At 41.4% G+C, this 17,394-nt stretch overlaps 1 protein-coding gene across 1 annotated transcript; it reads right to left on the bottom strand.

Moving 5' to 3' along the window:
- Window positions 1-168: 168 nt before the first annotated feature.
- On the bottom strand, window positions 169-8,970 carry SRI (sorcin). Its single transcript, XM_080610517.1, has 8 exons — window positions 8,890-8,970; window positions 7,218-7,301; window positions 3,829-3,898; window positions 3,037-3,080; window positions 1,893-2,040; window positions 1,621-1,734; window positions 1,117-1,175; window positions 169-472 (listed from the first exon to the last, which is right to left on the bottom strand). The coding sequence occupies exons 1-8, from the start codon at window positions 8,938-8,940 to the stop codon at window positions 446-448; spliced, it is 597 nt and encodes a 198-aa protein (XP_080466643.1). The 5' UTR covers window positions 8,941-8,970; the 3' UTR covers window positions 169-445.
- Between the last annotated feature and the right edge of the window lie 8,424 nt (window positions 8,971-17,394).

Here is a 17,394-nt window from a genome sequence, read left to right as displayed (position 1 = left end):
GCTAGCTGTCAAAATAAGCAACTTAATCTTACCGATGTTCTAACAGACCAGCCTAAAATGACCACTCCAAAAGCTCTTTCAGTTCGTACACAGTCTTACGCTGTCAAAAACAGAAGAATATGTATCATCTTATGCCATACAGATGATACTGTTTAAGGCAGAAAAAGGTAAGCTGCGCTCCAGGAACTGCTTTTAGTGCACCACAGGAAAAAAGTAAACACATTACAAGAAAATCTTACTATCTGCATAATTTGAGCTATACACGGTGAATTGCAAGTTTATGAGAATAAAACCATCTTTAATAGTTACATTAGAAGTTAAAGACAGTATTACATGAGTAACTTATATTCACTGTATTGAGATACATAATCATTGGAAGATTTGGCAAAGCAAAACACAAACTGGAATGTTAATCATGATCATCCACGGCTTGCTTCCTTTTGATTTAGATGCTCATAACACACTGTATGAACTGAAAAAAGAACAGTCACTTATTAGAGGTATGGCAGAGAACAAGCTTTCATTTTTTCTCCTAAAATACCCATTGTCACTGCTCTTTTCTGTAAACAAATTCAGCCCATGAATGACAAAGCTTTGAAACTAAATATGAAAATTAGCTAACAGTTAATTAAACCAAAGCATCTCCTTAATAATAATAATAAAACCCCCAAAAACCTAGTGTTCTTCTTTTCCTGCACAGATGCAGCCAGGAAGCCAAGACTGACTGACTATGATTTATATCTTGGCCACTCTTACCTCCCCAACCTTTTCTAGGGAAAAATGCTTACCAAGCTTTGAAACAAAGAAAGAAAAAAAACATCCCAGAAAGTGATATGAGGAAGTCATGTGAGTGAGTGATGTAGCTTCTTAGGTCTTCTTGAGCCATGCTGGTAACAAGTCCAGGCAAAAATGCACAACATAATATAGAACTCTATAAAATATGTGAAAACTTTCTGAGATAATACTCAAGAAAATTGAAAACCTTTGTGCTCTCAGGTAACACCAGAAGCATAGGGAAGACATGAATAAACTCAAATTATTACTGCTTTTCTTCAGTTTTAACTTTTTCTTTAGTTTTACCCTGTAATTATAACTGCTTCTTTAAAATTCACTTACATCATCATACTGGAAGTTCACAAAGCCCTGCTGAGATACATCTCTTCTTCTAAAGCATTCTGAAAAAATACATTAATAGAAATCAGATAAGAATAATTACAGTTAAATTTTTTTAGTACTTTCATAGAATTCCCAAGTCACATAAATGAGAACTCACAAAGAACACTACAATTCATTCCAAGACTTAATATCCTGTACTTAATTGTCATATTTTTCTTATACAATCCTTCATGTTCTGTTAATAAATAGTTTCCCAATTTTGACAACATAACTCTTCTAGTCTCTGGAATAAGCCCTGTATTAGTTTTAAATCCATTTTTCAATGGGGAATTAAAATACCATAATCTGTAATTGTTCCAGTTCTGCCTGTAAATTCTATTGAAAGAAACCTATTTTGTGCTATGTAAAAGTTAAAAGTTGAACTTCAGCTAAGTGAGTAATCAGATTTTATTAAATAAAAATGTATTATGGGGATGACAGTAACAAGGCTATAATCCAGCATACCAGTGAGAGCTCTGAGTTTCACACAGCAGGCAACGTAATCATCAAATGTAATCTTGCCATGAGTGCTGTATCGCCTTGTGATCGCGGTCACTGCCTGCGGGCTCAGTCTGAATCCTATTTGAGGATAAAAAGTCTACTTTGAAAAGACAGGTTAAGTTAATAGAACCCAACACATTTTTAATTGGAAATATGTGTCAGTTACTGCAGGATGGTAAGAGGTACTGGGAAATGCTCTAAATCAGCATCTGAAACAAGAACATTTCAAAACTTACCCATGGTCATCAAGGCTTTCTCCAATTCTTGGCGATCCACTGTACCACTTCTATCGTTGTCAAAACTTACAAAGTGTTGCTTCCAGCCATTGATCACAGCCCAAAGTTCTTTAAACTCATTAAATCCCAGTGTTCCAGACATATCCCTCTGATTCCAAAGATAAGGAAAATGTTTCTTAACTTAAAAAAAAATAAATTAAAACCCCCTCTTTTGAACGGCAATTTGTATTTTTTATCATCTGTAGTTATTTTTTTTTTTTTCTTGGAGCTCAATATTAACAAGTTTTACTCTATTTTTTTCTGGTAGAAAACTAACTAGAGCAACCCACAGCACAGAGATAAAACTACCAACCAAACCCAAAGGTCAGAGAACTTGCTCTCCCCACATCTTCCCAGTGAAACCTGATAAAATTATTTCGCTTTGTGAATTTAATTTACTTCACACACTTTTCTTTTACCTGCCACAATATTACCAATATGTTACCAATGAAATACATACCTGAAATAAAAATGGATGCCAAAGGAAAAAGTAAGTCTCCTGCATTCTGCACCATTTGTTCAAGGTGAGCTAACAGCCCTTCCAGTTTCACTTCTGCTTTTTTCTTTATAAACAGCAAAACATTTGAACATGGCAACTTAAGTTTTGACTATAAAAATCACTCCAAAGATTCTAGCCTTGTACTGTGTATGCCAGTCTTCCACAGGTCCTACTGCTGAATGCCATACACCATCCCATTAGATACTGACACTTGATTCATTCCAGGCGCTTCATTTAGGGGACTTAGATTATATTCAGAATAGGTAGTATAAATGCTTAATTCATTAGCAAGGATTGGAATGTTGTCCAACTTGAAAAACACGATGAGCTATTTTGCACAAAACTATTCTGGACTGCCAGACCAGTCCCTAGGCTTAGAGGGATACTACTTCTTTTAAGAATATCATTCATTGAGAGCTTCCTTTATTATTATTTCATCCTGTAAAATAAATAAGAATGGAATTTTGTAGCTCCCTAATCATAAAGATCACAATACTTATCAAGTAAGGCCCAAATGGGAATTACAAAGCATTTCCCAAATTTTTGGCACCCTTTCACCTTTGCTTACATAATGCAAAAACATTTACATTTCATAGTAAAGGATACATCCAGCATTGAGATCATGAGTCTGCAAGTCTCTAAGTTGAAAGCTATTTAAATTAGAACAAGAAAAAAAATAAATTACCTTAAAAGAATTACTTTCAACTCTGTCTAAACATAAAATTTTAAACTGCTTTTTATTATATGTTCATAATATAATGTATAGAATATTATCTAATTGCTCTAATGCTCATTATCTAATAGACTCATACCACATTTTGATCCAAATAAGAGCTTTTCATGAATACTTGTTAGAAAAACTGACAGCAGACAACCTAGAGGCAATTCACTTTATATTTAAAATTAATATGCTCTTATCTCAATCCATAAAGGTTTTAGGTTTCAGCCAAAGTGGTCATTTCTATTTGACCATAGACACCACTTGAGCAAGCCAGTTTTACTCATAGAAGCTCCATTTTCTAAATTGAACATGAGGCATCCTGACGGAAGAGTCGTGCCACAGAAATTCTTGTTTTTAAACTGAGCTTTTATATTGACTGTAGCAAAACACCTTTTTAAGAACTGGCTGTCTTTTAAAGAACAAAACAAAACACTTCCCCAACTTCACAGCCCAGCACTGGGGAGGAAAATAAGGAGGCTGAGAAGGAAAGTCCTACATGTACAGAACTAAATACAGAGGATTTACATTTAGATATGCAAAGCAAGACAATTTACCATGCAAATAATAAAAGACCCAAAGTTCTACAGAAAGCACAACTATAAGTGTTTTCTAGCAGATGGCAGAAGAATTGGTATGCTTTAGGGTTGGGTTTTTTTTTATTTAAATCATTAACTTACGTTTATAGGCTCCTGCAATCCCTGACTGGGTGAGACATCTCTGTAGCTCATCAGCATCTATTTGTCCATCCTTTCGATAACAGAAGATGTATCAGCTATTGTTTTAATCCCCTCTCCCAGGCTAGTTATTCCCAGTACCCACTCCCTTTTCAGTGGCATTTAGTTACCCTTTCAAAAACCAACTGACTACCTGTCTGCTATAGGACAGAAACTGCCTTTTATAACCCATTACCTGTAACGATGTTTCTTTAGTTGATACTGTTGCAATATGCATTAGTTTTCCTATCTAGTGATGTACTACAAAATGAACAGGATTGCCAGGTTTGCTCTAAACTTAACTTTAAAAAAAAAAAAAATCCCAAAGCAACAAATCTACCTCAAATATTAGTAGCATATACTTGAGAGCCAGCTGCACAGAAACCAAGGCACACAATTTTGAACAGAATGACAGCTTTCCTTAAGGTACTAATTTTAAGTTAGTGGGTATTGTAGTCACCTTAGATTATACATTTATGATCTCATTGCTGCCGTAGGAAACCAGGAACCAAGATCATACAGACGCTCTTCTCAAGACAGCCCTAAGACTTACAAATCTAAAACTCCCTGGTTTTTGGTGAATAGTAAGTGTTAGCAGAACAAAAGCAGAAAGCAAAGCAAAGAACTTCGGAAGAAAAACCAAACCAACCCAGGAAAGGTACATATCTATGTGGTTTGGACAATGACTCACTGCCAACACATCCTGCTCAGAGACTCGTAGAGGACACAACTGCCAACTCACGGAAAGCAGTTAGCTGTCAAAAGTGGAGCTGGAATTAAGAGGTCACATTCCTCATGCAACCAACACGAAGCTCAGTTCACAGACAGTTTAATTCAACCTCATTCAACGATGGAACATTGTATCTGTAGATCTAAAATATGATGTCACTTTTGTAAAGCATTAAATAGTCACAAGAAAGTTGCTTTATATTCAAAACAAATTTATTTGCCTTGTCATCTTCCTAATGTTTTAAATCCAGTAAGCACTTTTTATCTTCAATTTTTTTTAATAACAAGGACATGCTACTAAATGGCCCAGTAGGAATGGCACAGCCAGGTGCCTTTCAGAAACGAAGTATCATTGCATATAGGACAAGTAGTAGTAGTTAATATGTTAAATTATATTTGACAAGGTCTGAAAAAAGAGCAATAATGACTTGATTCTATGTAAAATTAGTAGCAGCAAATTCCAGAATTGATTCAAATCTACTCCATCAGCCTAACAACATAAATGTATTTAAAACTTTACTTTCACAGGAAAATAAAAAGAAAAGAGAATTGAAATAGCCATGCATATTAAGCAGCAAATCTCTTCAAAGTCCTTGTGCTTTCTGAAACAAAGGCAGGATCTTTAGGAGAGGCAGGAAGAGAAGTAGGATTTGTAATCATGATTACTATTACAAAAAAAGATGCTTAGCCTTTTTTTTTCTTTTTTTAAAGTAGAACATAAGCAGTTAAACTGGACAAGGCACAGGGGTTTTGAGAACAGAAAAACAAAAATTACTACGTTCTACAGATTCAAATAAAGATTGGAAACAATACTTCTGACTTTCTTCTGTAAACAGAGGAAACGAAATTCCTCAAATCTAAGACAAGGTCTCTGTTGTAAATTACCTCAAAGAAAGCTCAGAGAGAACATATAGGCATAAAACCAACATAGAGCAACAAACCATAACCAAAACCTTTACTAATTCCACAGTACGAACTTATGGAAAACTGCGAGATTTTTACAGATGTGCATGGATGGCTGTAAAATCAACTGATAATTTACCTGTTCTATTTCACTGTCTCCTTATAGTATTTTTACTTCTGCACAGTCACAGGTCTCTGAAACTGACTCTTACAATTCCAAGGATAACATTTCAAAAGTTATCCAGCTTATTTCAGTAATGAATGACTTCTACAAATAGAAAGTATTTAAGAGTACTAACTTAAGTATTAAGTGCAACTCGATCGTACCCATTAGCTCACTGGTTCCCCAGCTTTCAGTAATCCTGCCTCACTGGAGAAGCCTGGGGATGGTCTATGCTTTGCTGAGGGCAAGCTCCTGCCATCTCTTCTCCACATTACTGCATCCTGTTTGCTTTCACCTCCCTTTCTCTTTACACAAGCAGCTTACTCATTTTTCCAGCGTCAGTCACTTGCTCCACTGCTGATTCCTGTCACATATCCAGGTGCAGAGGCATCTCATCTGGCACGTAAATGGTCAGCATGTTTAGCAGAATTTAGCCTGGGCTCCACCTTATCTAATAGGTCTGCCTCACTACACAGAGGTCATTCCAGTGTTCTCCTTTACTACAAAAAAACATGGTCTATATATTTTCATAAGCAATGTTAGAGAAGTAATATATAGACTGTAAGATACATTACTAAATCAAAAGAATAACATATAGAACAAACCCCAAATTACAGTCTTAAACTGGGAATTTAAACATCAGCTAATATTGCTGAATTCAAATTTCCATGCTGTGGTTACATCTACCTGTGGATAACAGATCTAGCAGCAGAGTTTTAGATTTTCACACACCCTAGAAGGGAGCAATAAATAGCTATATATATGGCCAACCGAGACAGAGCTTATCTCAATGCACCTGTTTGCAGCTAAACTACAGCTCAAGAACTACTTATTTCTAGTAACATCCATAATCATACAAAACAAATGTATGTCACAAAAATACAAGAAATAAATTAAAAATGGAGTGCAGGATGACAGGGAGGAAAAAAGAAAGGCCTACATCAAAGATGTGAATGCATTTTCCTCTAAAAGAATAATCACTCTACCCTCCCAGCAAACCCAGATACTGGCACAACTCAAGACTGCTTTTCCATTTCTGAGTCTATTAAGATCATGTCATGATCTCTTTCTTATTAGCATTTCCTGCTCTTAGCCAGGCCATCTCCACAGTTCATACTTCCCATTGTTTCTTGCTTCCTTCTCCTGAAGCTGGTAGCATTACTCAATCCAGAGCTGAGCCACAATTCAGTTACAACATTTCATGTAACTATATAGGCCCTGTATATACTTACATAGGAAATACAGTAAGTATATGCATAGATGTATGTGTATCTATGTCTGCATTTACACACACAGACACACTCTATGTAGAAACTAACAGCATTATTTAAACTCTACAGTTACTGTGCATATAGCTATATGGTCTAGCTACACAGCTCTATGTAGCAGATAGGCTAAGTAAAATCATTCTGTTGGTTAAAAAAAAAACAACCCCAAACAACGTGAAACAACAGTTTTCCTCACTGCAAATACTAGGGATTCCCCTTGCCAAAAGCTCACGCAGAAATCATTCCCCAGGAAAAAAAAATTCCAAAACATAAATAACATTTTAGTTTACCTGCCCTGCTACTGCAGAAAAATAACCATACAAAGGATCCTGAGCTTGTTCAGGGAATGCTGGTCCTCCTGGAGCTCCTCCGTACTTTAGAAATCAAGAAGAAAATTAACTTTCAATCAATGATTTGGTTAACTGAATTAAGGAACTGCAGGTTTGTACTTATCAACTTGCGTTGTTACACACACACCATGCAAAAAAGCCAAACCAACCAAAAAAGAAAATCCTTAACGTGGTATTGATATACTCATTTATAATAATTAAAGCAGATCAGTGTAAAACCTTGCACAAGAGCAATCCATTGATTTAGGTGCAGTATGCTGTATCTCATCAGGGTTGAATTTTAGTCTACTACTTGCAGAAAAGGGATATCAAAGATAGGACTAGTAAGGCACTACAGATTTTTATTTCCACTCCAATAAAGTTGAGCAAGACGGATCTGTGAGGAAAATACTTTGAAGAATATGCAGTAAGCATGGAAAATTTTAAATGAAATTGATTCATGGAACAATGCAAGTTAATCCTGTTTGACTGAGCTGAACCAATAGTCTGTATGTAACAGCACCTATACCCATCCTTTGCTGAGTTGGAGCAGGAGTACCTTGCTCCTCAACACCACTCAGCTATTTATCAGCCCCTTTAAGTGAAGACAGATTTTGACAGCATCACAGAACAGTCTGGGTTGGAAGGGACCTTCAAAGGTCATCCAGTCCAATCCCCCTGCAATGATCAGGGTCATCCTCAATTAGATCAGGTTGCCCAGAACCACATCCAGCCTGACCTTGAATGTCTCTAGGGATGGCATATCCACCACCTCTCCAAGCAACCTGTGCCAGTGTTTTACCACCCTCATTGTAGAGACTTTTCTCCTTACATCCAGCCTGAATCTCTCTTCTTTTAGTTTAAAACCATCACCCCTCTTCTTATCACAACAGGCCCTGCTAAACACTCTCGTCCCATCTTTCTTGTAGCCCCCTTTCAAGCACTGAAAGGCTACAATAAGGTCTCTCCAGAGTCTTTTCTTCTCCAGGCTGAACAAGTCTAACTCTCGCAGTTTTTCCTCACAGGAGAGGTGCTCCATCCCTCTGATCACTTTTGTGGCTCTCCTCTGGACCCCTTCCAACAGGTCCTTATCTTTCCTGTACTGAGAATTCCAGACCTTTACACGAGGCGTTAGGCACAAGCCCTCGTTTGGGGGCTTCCGTGGGGAGCCGACTCGGGGCGCGACACCCCCAGAAGTGACCCTGCCCCACGGGCAGCACCGGCCAGGATGTGTCTGTCCCCTCTCCCGCGGGTGGAGCCCCGAGCCGCCCCCAGCAGCACCTCCCGCGGGTCAGCGGCGGGCAGGGTGCCGAAAGGGCCGGGCAGAGCCCGCCTAACGCGGTTCTCATCGCTCCCCTCACAAGTCTGACAGCCGACAGCCCCAAACAGCCCCGGCCCCGGTGAGCCTCTGAAGCCATTCCTGCCTGCGCCGCGGGACCAGAGATGCGTCGTGTCCTCCCCCGAGCTGTACCGGACACCTCTCAGGACGGCCCGGAGGGGACCTAGGGTCCCTCCCTCGGCAGTGCGCACTGAACAGGCTGCCCCGCCCCAGGCAGGCTGCTCCGCCGCCGCGGCGGCCCCGATCCCGGCACTGCCAGCGGCACTGCCAGCCGCGCCACCAGCCGCTGCTCACCCCGCCCTGGTAGAAACCGCCGCCGGGCGCCGGCTGCCCGGGAAACGCCATCTTCGGCTGGCACTCGCCCCTGACTCTCTGGCCTCGCCCGGATGGAACCACCCGCCCAGGAAGGGGGACCGGGACGCGCCGCAGGATCGGGACAGGGCCGTGGCTGGAAGCGCTGCCAGCCGCGGTGGGCAGGCGGCTGCCTCCAGTCACCGGGGCAGCCGGGCAGCGCAAGCCGGTGCCGTTGGGAGCTGAAGGACCAACCCCTCTCCCATCATTATGGCCCCCCCATTGTGGTGGTACAGGCCGCCGGCCCGGAGGCGGCTTTTCCTCCCCGACAGCAAATGGGCGGTGCAGCGCTACTGCGGGGCCGTCCGTGGCGGGGCCGAGGGCCGGGGATAGTCCTTTGCCCTGCGGTTTCCGCTGCTGCCGGCTTTGTCGGGGCGGTGCGGCCCCGTCAGGGCGGGGCATGGGCAGGGAGCGCCGCGAGGCCGGTGGAGGCGGAGGGGAGCGGGTTCAGCTCGCTGCGGGGTGCCTCGGCTGGCAGCCGCCTGATGCGGACGGGAGGCAGCGCCCGTGGTAACCGCCGCACGGCTGGGAAGAAGCTGGGCGGCCCCGGAGAGAGCGGCCGCGGGAAGGCCGGGGTCCGGGTGCTGCTGTGGCGTCCCTGACACACCGCGCCTGGGGCTGCTGCTCTGCTGCGTGAATCTTGTGCTGAAGTCACATTATTTTAAAATCACCTATTTGTGATTCATAAAAAGCCATAAAGCGCGCAAGCTCAGTAGTTCATGTGTACATATCGTGTGTAGAATCAAGGAGTGGGTTGGGTTGGAAGGAACCCTTATCTATTTCCAATCCCTTGTCATGGGCAGTGACACCTTCCACTAGACCAGGTCACTCAAAGTCCTGTCCAACCTGGCTTTGAACATTTACAGGAATGGGGCAGCCACAGGATTACATTAAACCTGTCCTTCTTTTTTGGTACTGTAGTTTTCAAAGTGAACACCTACCCTGGTCCCAAAGACACAGAGATTATGTAACTGTATAGTTTTCTCTTGGGTCTGTAGGTCCAAATTCTTCCAGAGCAGGAAGGAGCAGGGAATGCCAGTGTCCCACTGGAGCTAGGAAGCCCTTTTGTGCTGGCTTCCACCAGCAGTACTTGGTCAGAGGCTGCTCTGGTTTTTGTTTTTAGCTGGAGAAGTCTCAGCACAGCCTCCTCCAAGCTGGAGGAACTCGCTGGTGTAGCTCATGCTTTAATCTTGCTGTCTCTGTTCACTTCAGTACCCCAGGAATCAACAACAGCTGAAATGGCCCCAGCATGGTCTGAGCTGGACTGGTTATTTGTGGAATACTAGAATTTCTTCCTGTTGAGAGATATTTCGTTAAATTGCAAGACGATGTGAAATCATTTGCTAGAGTCTGTATGGCTGACACAAGCCTACTGATGGAGACCTTCCAGAGTGAATGACCTACTGTCAAATATCTGAAAGCATAACATTTTATTTTCTGTTTGTTAGCATAATTTCTGAAGAATTGTATAGATTTGTTGTTGTGGTTTAATTATTAACCTTAATTATGGACCTTATGAATTTAATTGTGCTCATTTATTGTAAATGTAATTGAGTCACCCGTCATCCAGAAAACTGGGCTTTCGGACGATATTTACATAGCATACGTTTTTATTATTTCAGTGCTGTTTACACTGATACTGTTCATAGTTGCCAGTAACATGAAAGCAAGTATCGTGGTGTTCTGTGAAATTTAAAATTTACTAGAGTTGCCAAATGAGACAAATCATTATTTGATACCTTTATCACACAGGACAGCATATATGAAACCTGTCTTTTCCAGGCAGCTGAGAAAGAAAGAAGTGAATCTGGCTAGCTTTTTGGCTTAAGAAATAACTATCTCACAAGAGTATTTGTATAAGGATCTGTTGAAACCAGATAGTGCAGCAGTCAAATAGTTTTATTTGTCAGACTTAATCGTGTGCAGGGTAGGTCATTGGAAATACTGTGCTGAACCTTGTTAGAGTTCATATATTAATGTTTGAGCAAGAAGCCTTCCTAATTAAAATAAAATCTAGGTACAGTGATAAAAATACTAAAGGCTGGAAAGACTGAAAATAAGTGGCAAAGAATCTAAGTGATAAGATTTGAAGTTACACACTGATAAGCAAAATGTCAAATAGTATGTCTGTGTTGCCAATAGCTTAAAGATAATAGGAAATTTTTTTTAACTGCTCTAGTGAGAAAAAAAACAAAACAACATAAACCAGATAAGATTCAGACCAGTTGGTAGATAAAGATACTAAAACTGTACAACTGTAGTTGTACAGAAAAGGTAGATGTGTTTCATACATTTGGAAGTCAGCATAAATACCTGGTCATCCTCTGTTTGCAGTGCTTCTACTGAGACTACAGGTAATGAACACTGTACACAGTAGTTAATACTTGCAAGGTTATTTAAATTCAACCACACATAAGTGAAAGAGCTAGAAGACAGATCTGACAAAGTGATGTATTTTATATGGTTTGTTAGGTAGGCGTTTTGTTTGCACTGGTACGTTTGTTTATTCAGTTTTTATCCAAGGAAAAGGGAGGCTGCAATGGGAGGCTGTTGGAGGAGATCGGCAAGTACACATCTGCCTTCTGAAGGGCTACTGAGCTATAGTAACCTTTTAAGTTACAATAAGATCATTGCATTAGAAATACATCAGTAAGAAATCTGTGTAAAATAAATAGCTACTGATTTTGCAGATCTCAAAGAATATGTAATCACTCTAGTGGGAAGACTGAAGTCAAGCAGCACACCATGCTAGGACTGTTGCCTTTTTTTTGAGATAATTCAGTGTATTTTCCTAAAAATATACCTAAGTAAAATAATTTTGCTTAGAAACTGAAAATTATGCATGCAGTTTACATTTCACAGCTTTAGCTGGATTCTTTGTAATAGGATGTTAAGAAAGAATTAAACCCAGAGGTAAGGTAATAGCATTACTGCCTTAAAATCTGATCACAAGTTATATTCGTTGCATGTGCCGTTCTTCCTCACAGGGAACAGAAGTGAGCATAAACCCATTGCAACTCACACACTTTCTTCTTGCTTGTCTTCCCTCCCTCTGCCCCACTAAGTCCAGGTACATTTAACCCTGATATGAGCTCATGCATGATGTGGGAATTCAGCCACCCTGAACTGAAAGCATTGTGCCACATGATGCTGCCAGTTAGGTTCCCATCCTTCCGGTGCAGTGGCTAGGAGCTCAGTGGTGGTGTGCTGAGGCATCATGCTTTCCTGGCAAGGAGGTGTGGAGTTGCCAGAACTGCAATAAAAGAAGCTGGGGAGGAGACAGGGAATTAAAATGTAAAGTTCAAATTTCCTGAAGTCTGTACTTAGCACATCTGAGGGGATAAAAACTCGAGAATAAGTATATTACTTAAAGATGGACAAAAAATAATCTCCTTACCCTTTTAATTGCCGTAACTTGAGATGAGTCATGCAATCAAACAGTGGAAAGTTAAACATAATACAAACCAGAAGTGTTTAATATCATGCCTCAATTGGTACCCAGAATGAATGGTGCTCCACTGTTTTGCTGCTTTCTCTTCTCTTTGACACAACCCTTTCTTTTTCCATTTACTGCATGTTATTTATGCTCAGGTCTGCAGACAGTTGTTTGCATAGAATCACAGAATGATTTGGTTTGGAAGAGATCTTAAAGACCATATATTTCCGCCAGACCAGGTTGCTCAAAGCCTCATCCAACCTGACCTTGAACACTGCCAGGGATGGGGCAGCCACAACTCCTCAGGGCAAACTGTTCCAGTGCCTCATCACCCTCACAGTGAAGAATTTCTTCGTAATATCTAAGATAAATCTCTCCTGTCTCAGTTTAAAGCCATTCCTCCTTGTTCTGTCACTACATTCCCTTGTAAAAAGTCCCTCTCCAGATTTCTTGTAGGCCCCCTTTAGGTGTTGGAAGACTGTTAATAAGGACTCATGGAACCTTCTGTTCCACAGAATGAACAACCCCAACTCTCTCAGCTTTTCCTTATAGGAGAGGAACTCCGATCATTCTCATGGCCCTTCTCTGGACTCCTTCTAACAAGTACAGGGATTTTCTGTAACAGGCAAGTTTTATGTTTGAATCATCAAATAACATACTTGCAACGGCCGAGTCAAGGGGAAGGCATTTATGTCACTTTGTAAGTAAAGAGAATGTGGAGATTAAGATTTTCTATAAATTTTGACTGACAGTTTTTGAGCAACTTTAATTTCCTGCAACCCTATATGACTTCCAGACTTACTTTTCCCTCCCAGATCCAACCTCTTTGGCAGGTGGTTCCTCCTTCCCTTCTTTGTTTCTTTTGTGTTCAGCATTGTAGGGATTCTTCGTCACTCACTGGGTATCAGTGAGAGTGTCACTGAAGGGCTAAAACAAAATAACCTTAATCTTGGATGGTGCAGCTAGTGAGGTTTTGATATTGAGATTTTTGAGGGTAACAATCAGCTTTTATTCAATGCAGTACAATAACACAATTTACCACATCCATCTCGTAGTAAGTATAGCAGTTTGTGCATTCTTCAGGCATGAGTTCTTTACAGAACTAAAGCTAAAGTGCCATTTTTCAGTAACAGCATTAATTTCTAAGGTCGCACAACTTGCAGTTGGAGATGCAGTTGCTGAGATGGTTTTTAAATAAAGTTATAATTTCAATATAAAAAGATCTGAAAATAACAGTGATACATGCCTGTGACTTGGAAAAGACATTTACAATTCTGCTTACTTTGCATATCTCTTGACAACTGATCTTTCTTCCTTTATCACATACCTTATTTCAAATCCTTCAATATTGCAAACTTGGATATTTTAAAACACATTGATGAGAACTAGAGGAAGTTGTGAAAGATCCTTTAAGCCTTTGGTTGAGTGACATGTGGTAAGGATCCAGATCTGCTCTGTATTTGCCAGTCAGAAGCCAGACTATGAAAATGAACTGTGAATAAATGATTGCATCACAGAACAAATTCAGCTACGCAGCACTTTTTGCAATCTTACATATCAGCATATATGTTTAGAATGTATATGAATCAGAATATATCAGAATAAATCAGAATATGCATGTTATGTTACTTTACCTCAGTTGGGTACTGTACTCAGTTAGGACTCAGATGTACAGCCTGGAAGATAAGCATTAGCTTGTAAAACTCCCAGGTGCAGATGGAAAAAAAGTGGTTCTTTGGAAGCACTGTTGTGGATATCCAGCTACAGGAGTGCGTTTCTAGTTCCACTCCTTATTTTCTGAATAATTTCATTACAAACCTGTGGCAGTCTAATGGAAGAATGGACATATACTCCAGGAGGCCAAGCCTGAACTGAATAATCTGGGGGCTAAAGAAAAGATTCTTCTTTTTGTTCTCTTGATTAAATTTTTAGTTGCACAGTGCCTTTATATGAGCTGAAGTATGTTGTTTTACAGAATGCCCTTGAGCTAGGAATTTAAACGATGTTTTGTTTTTGTGTAGCCTAAACCTCTCTGCTACTTTGTGGATGAAACCCCTAAGCATTAGGAGTTAGTTATACATTAGTTATGTAATAGTAATAATAGTAATAAATAATAATAAAAATAGCATTATGCTTTTCTCCCCACCATGTTTTTCAGTGAGCTCATGTCCTGGGTTCAGCAGCAGCAGTCAGTTTTTCTCCTTCTTAGTAGCTGGTGCAGTGCTGTGGTTTTGACTTTTGGCCTGGGAATAATACTGATAAAACCGATGTTTCCAGTTTCTGGTCAGAATGTTTACCCTGACCAAGGACTTTGTGAGTCTCATGCTGTGCCAGGCAGGTGGGGAGGCCGGGAGGAAGCAGGGACAGGACACCTGACCCAAACTAGCCAAAGAGGTATTCCATACCACAGCACGTCATGCCCAGGATGTAGAACTGAGAGTTCCTGGAAGGGCTGGATCACTGCAGGGTGGGGGTGAGGTACCGGTCAGTAAGTGGTTGTATTCTCTTCCCTTGTTATTTCCTTTATCATTATTATTATTAGTGGCAGCAGTAGTGATTTGTGTTATACCTTAGTTATTAAACTGTTCTTATCTCAACCCATGGGAGTTACATTCTTTCAATTCTCCTCCCCGTCCCTCCAGGAGCACAGGGAAGAAAGGGCGGGGGGAGGGAAGTAGACTGCGTGATTCTAATTTACGGCCTGGGCTTAAACCACAACAGTTCTTTTTGGTGCCCAATGTGGCGCTTGAAGGGTTGAGATAACAACAGATCTGACCAAGGCACAATGCTGATTTATTGGCTCTCAAAGTTGTTTCTCTTGATCTCACAGTTTCAGTATGCTGTAGCTTACTTAGAGCCGGTATTTGCTGTGTTAGTGTTTATCAAGTGTGGGCCTTGGGCTAAGGTTCTTGTTTCATTGTATTTTATGGTAATGGCTTGCAATACGGGGGGGCTCCGGCAGCAGGGCGGGATGGACGTGGCCGTGGACTTGTACCTGCCCGTCCCGCTGCTCTTCACTGTCCTGGCCCTCGTCCTCGCGTCCGTCTTTGTGAGGCTGCAGGGAGCTGAGGGAGAGCAGCCCCAGGAGCCGGCTGCGGCCAAAGCTGCCCGGGAGAGCTGCCCCAGGGACCAAGCGGTGGCGGGAGTGGGGCTGGAGGCCGGGAAGGAGGCGGCTGCCGAGCAGCGGGAGGAGGCGGGGGAAGAGCCGAGCCCCGTGGCCGAGCCCAGCCCCGCGGCGGCCGACAGCATCCCCCAGCAGCCTCCTGCTGAGCCCTGCGAGCCCGATCCCCAGGAGGATGCAGGAGACCCCGCAGCACTTTCCAGCAAGGCAGAGGAGGAAGATCTGGACTCAGAAAAAGAAAAGCTGGTGGTGAGAGAGCCTTCAAGCACAGCAGCTACAGCAGCCCCAGTGACAAATACAGCAGCATCGTTTGGGAGTTCTGAAGGTTTTGAATGGCCTTTGGGTACCCTTGGGACCTGCCTGCTGATTGTGATGGGGATCACCATGTTGGCACACACACAGAGTGTGTTCTACCCACAAGTTCTGCCAAGTGATCTAGTAAGAGGATTTAGGAATTATATTCTGCTTGAGTGCCAAAATGGTGGTAGGTGGGAAATAAGCTCGTAGCTGGTTAGTCAGCCATGGAGCAGTACTGCTGGGCAAAAAAAGCCCAGCATGTGAAATGTAGAAATGGTGTTTCAGGTGTCTAAATTTTGTGACCGTCACCCATGAGGTGCCTGATGTCCATTTCGGCTGTCATCTTACCTCCTAGGCTTCTTGAGACTCTAGGCAGATAGTGTTTATTCTCTCCATGTGTAGTGCTTGAACTGAGTTGACACTATTCTAGTGCTACCAGGATTCATCTTTGTTTGCTGATCTGTAATTTTCATAATCAATGAGACTGGCAGAATTACTGGGGGAATGTCTTGGCCTGGTTTGCATGTGACTCACACGGTAGAAGTGGCGTGCAAATAAATGTGCCAGGAAAATAAAGGCTTTAAAAAATGTGTGTATGTATTTATTTATTACTTAAGTGTCCCACTACCATAAATGATGCAATGGAGTTTCCGACATTTCAGGAAATCACAAGTTTCATCACCCCTGGAGTGAAAGAGATGTGCTGCACTCTGGAGAAAACCACTTTTCTGATCAGAATGTCTCCTCTTGTTGACTGTTTTGATTACTGTTTCTGTTACTACATGGGGTGTGTGTTGAAAATGCCTCGAATGTTGCAACACACGTCCCCAAGTGGCCAACATGAGATGTGTTTGCAGTTCCTGTCACAAGATATAATACTTGAGTACACTCATAAATCAATACCAGTAAACACAGCATTTCTTCCTCTATGGCTTCTGTAAGTATGTTTTCTCATATTTACAGTCCATGCTGTTTTCCTTGCTCCTCATATTAGCCTTTTTTTTTTTTTTTTTTTTTGGTTCCCTGTTTCCCATTTCTTACGACCTTTTCTAGTTGCTACGGATTGAATCAGCGTATTGCTGTCCCCAAAAGTGCCCACCAGATGTCACACTGGCACTTCTAATGCCGGCACATCAGCCCGTGCTTGATGGCTTTCTAGCCTATACCCTTTTTACCTTATACAAAGGCAAGCTCAGCCAAAGGTAGAAAGAAACAGAACCCCCCTAGGCAGGCCTCAGGTACTTGCTGCAGGAGCAGCTCCTTCGGTCTCAGCCCTGGTGTCTAATAAGAGCTGTAATATTCCTGAGCCATTTTTTTGTGGCAAATTTAAATATCTAACAATAGTTTAGGCATTTATATAAAGGTTTTTCTATTAGAAAAAACACTTAGCATAGGTTCATGAATATATTTTTGGAAACCCACTCTGAAATTTTTGGCTAATATCTAAATGTTTGGGTATGATAGTTCTAAATAAATAGATTGGTTAAACAGTGTAGTTTCTAAAATTAGCTATAAGTCTGCGCAAAGTATTCCATTTTGCAATATTTTATGTGAACTAGATCACAGGGAGAATTTCTTCTCACTCTGTTGGGGG

Source organism: Psittacula echo, assembly GCF_963264785.1.
Source record: "Psittacula echo genome assembly, chromosome: 2".
Classification (NCBI taxonomy): Eukaryota; Metazoa; Chordata; class Aves; order Psittaciformes; family Psittacidae; genus Psittacula; species Psittacula echo.
This window is presented reverse-complemented; position numbering and strand designations above follow the sequence as displayed.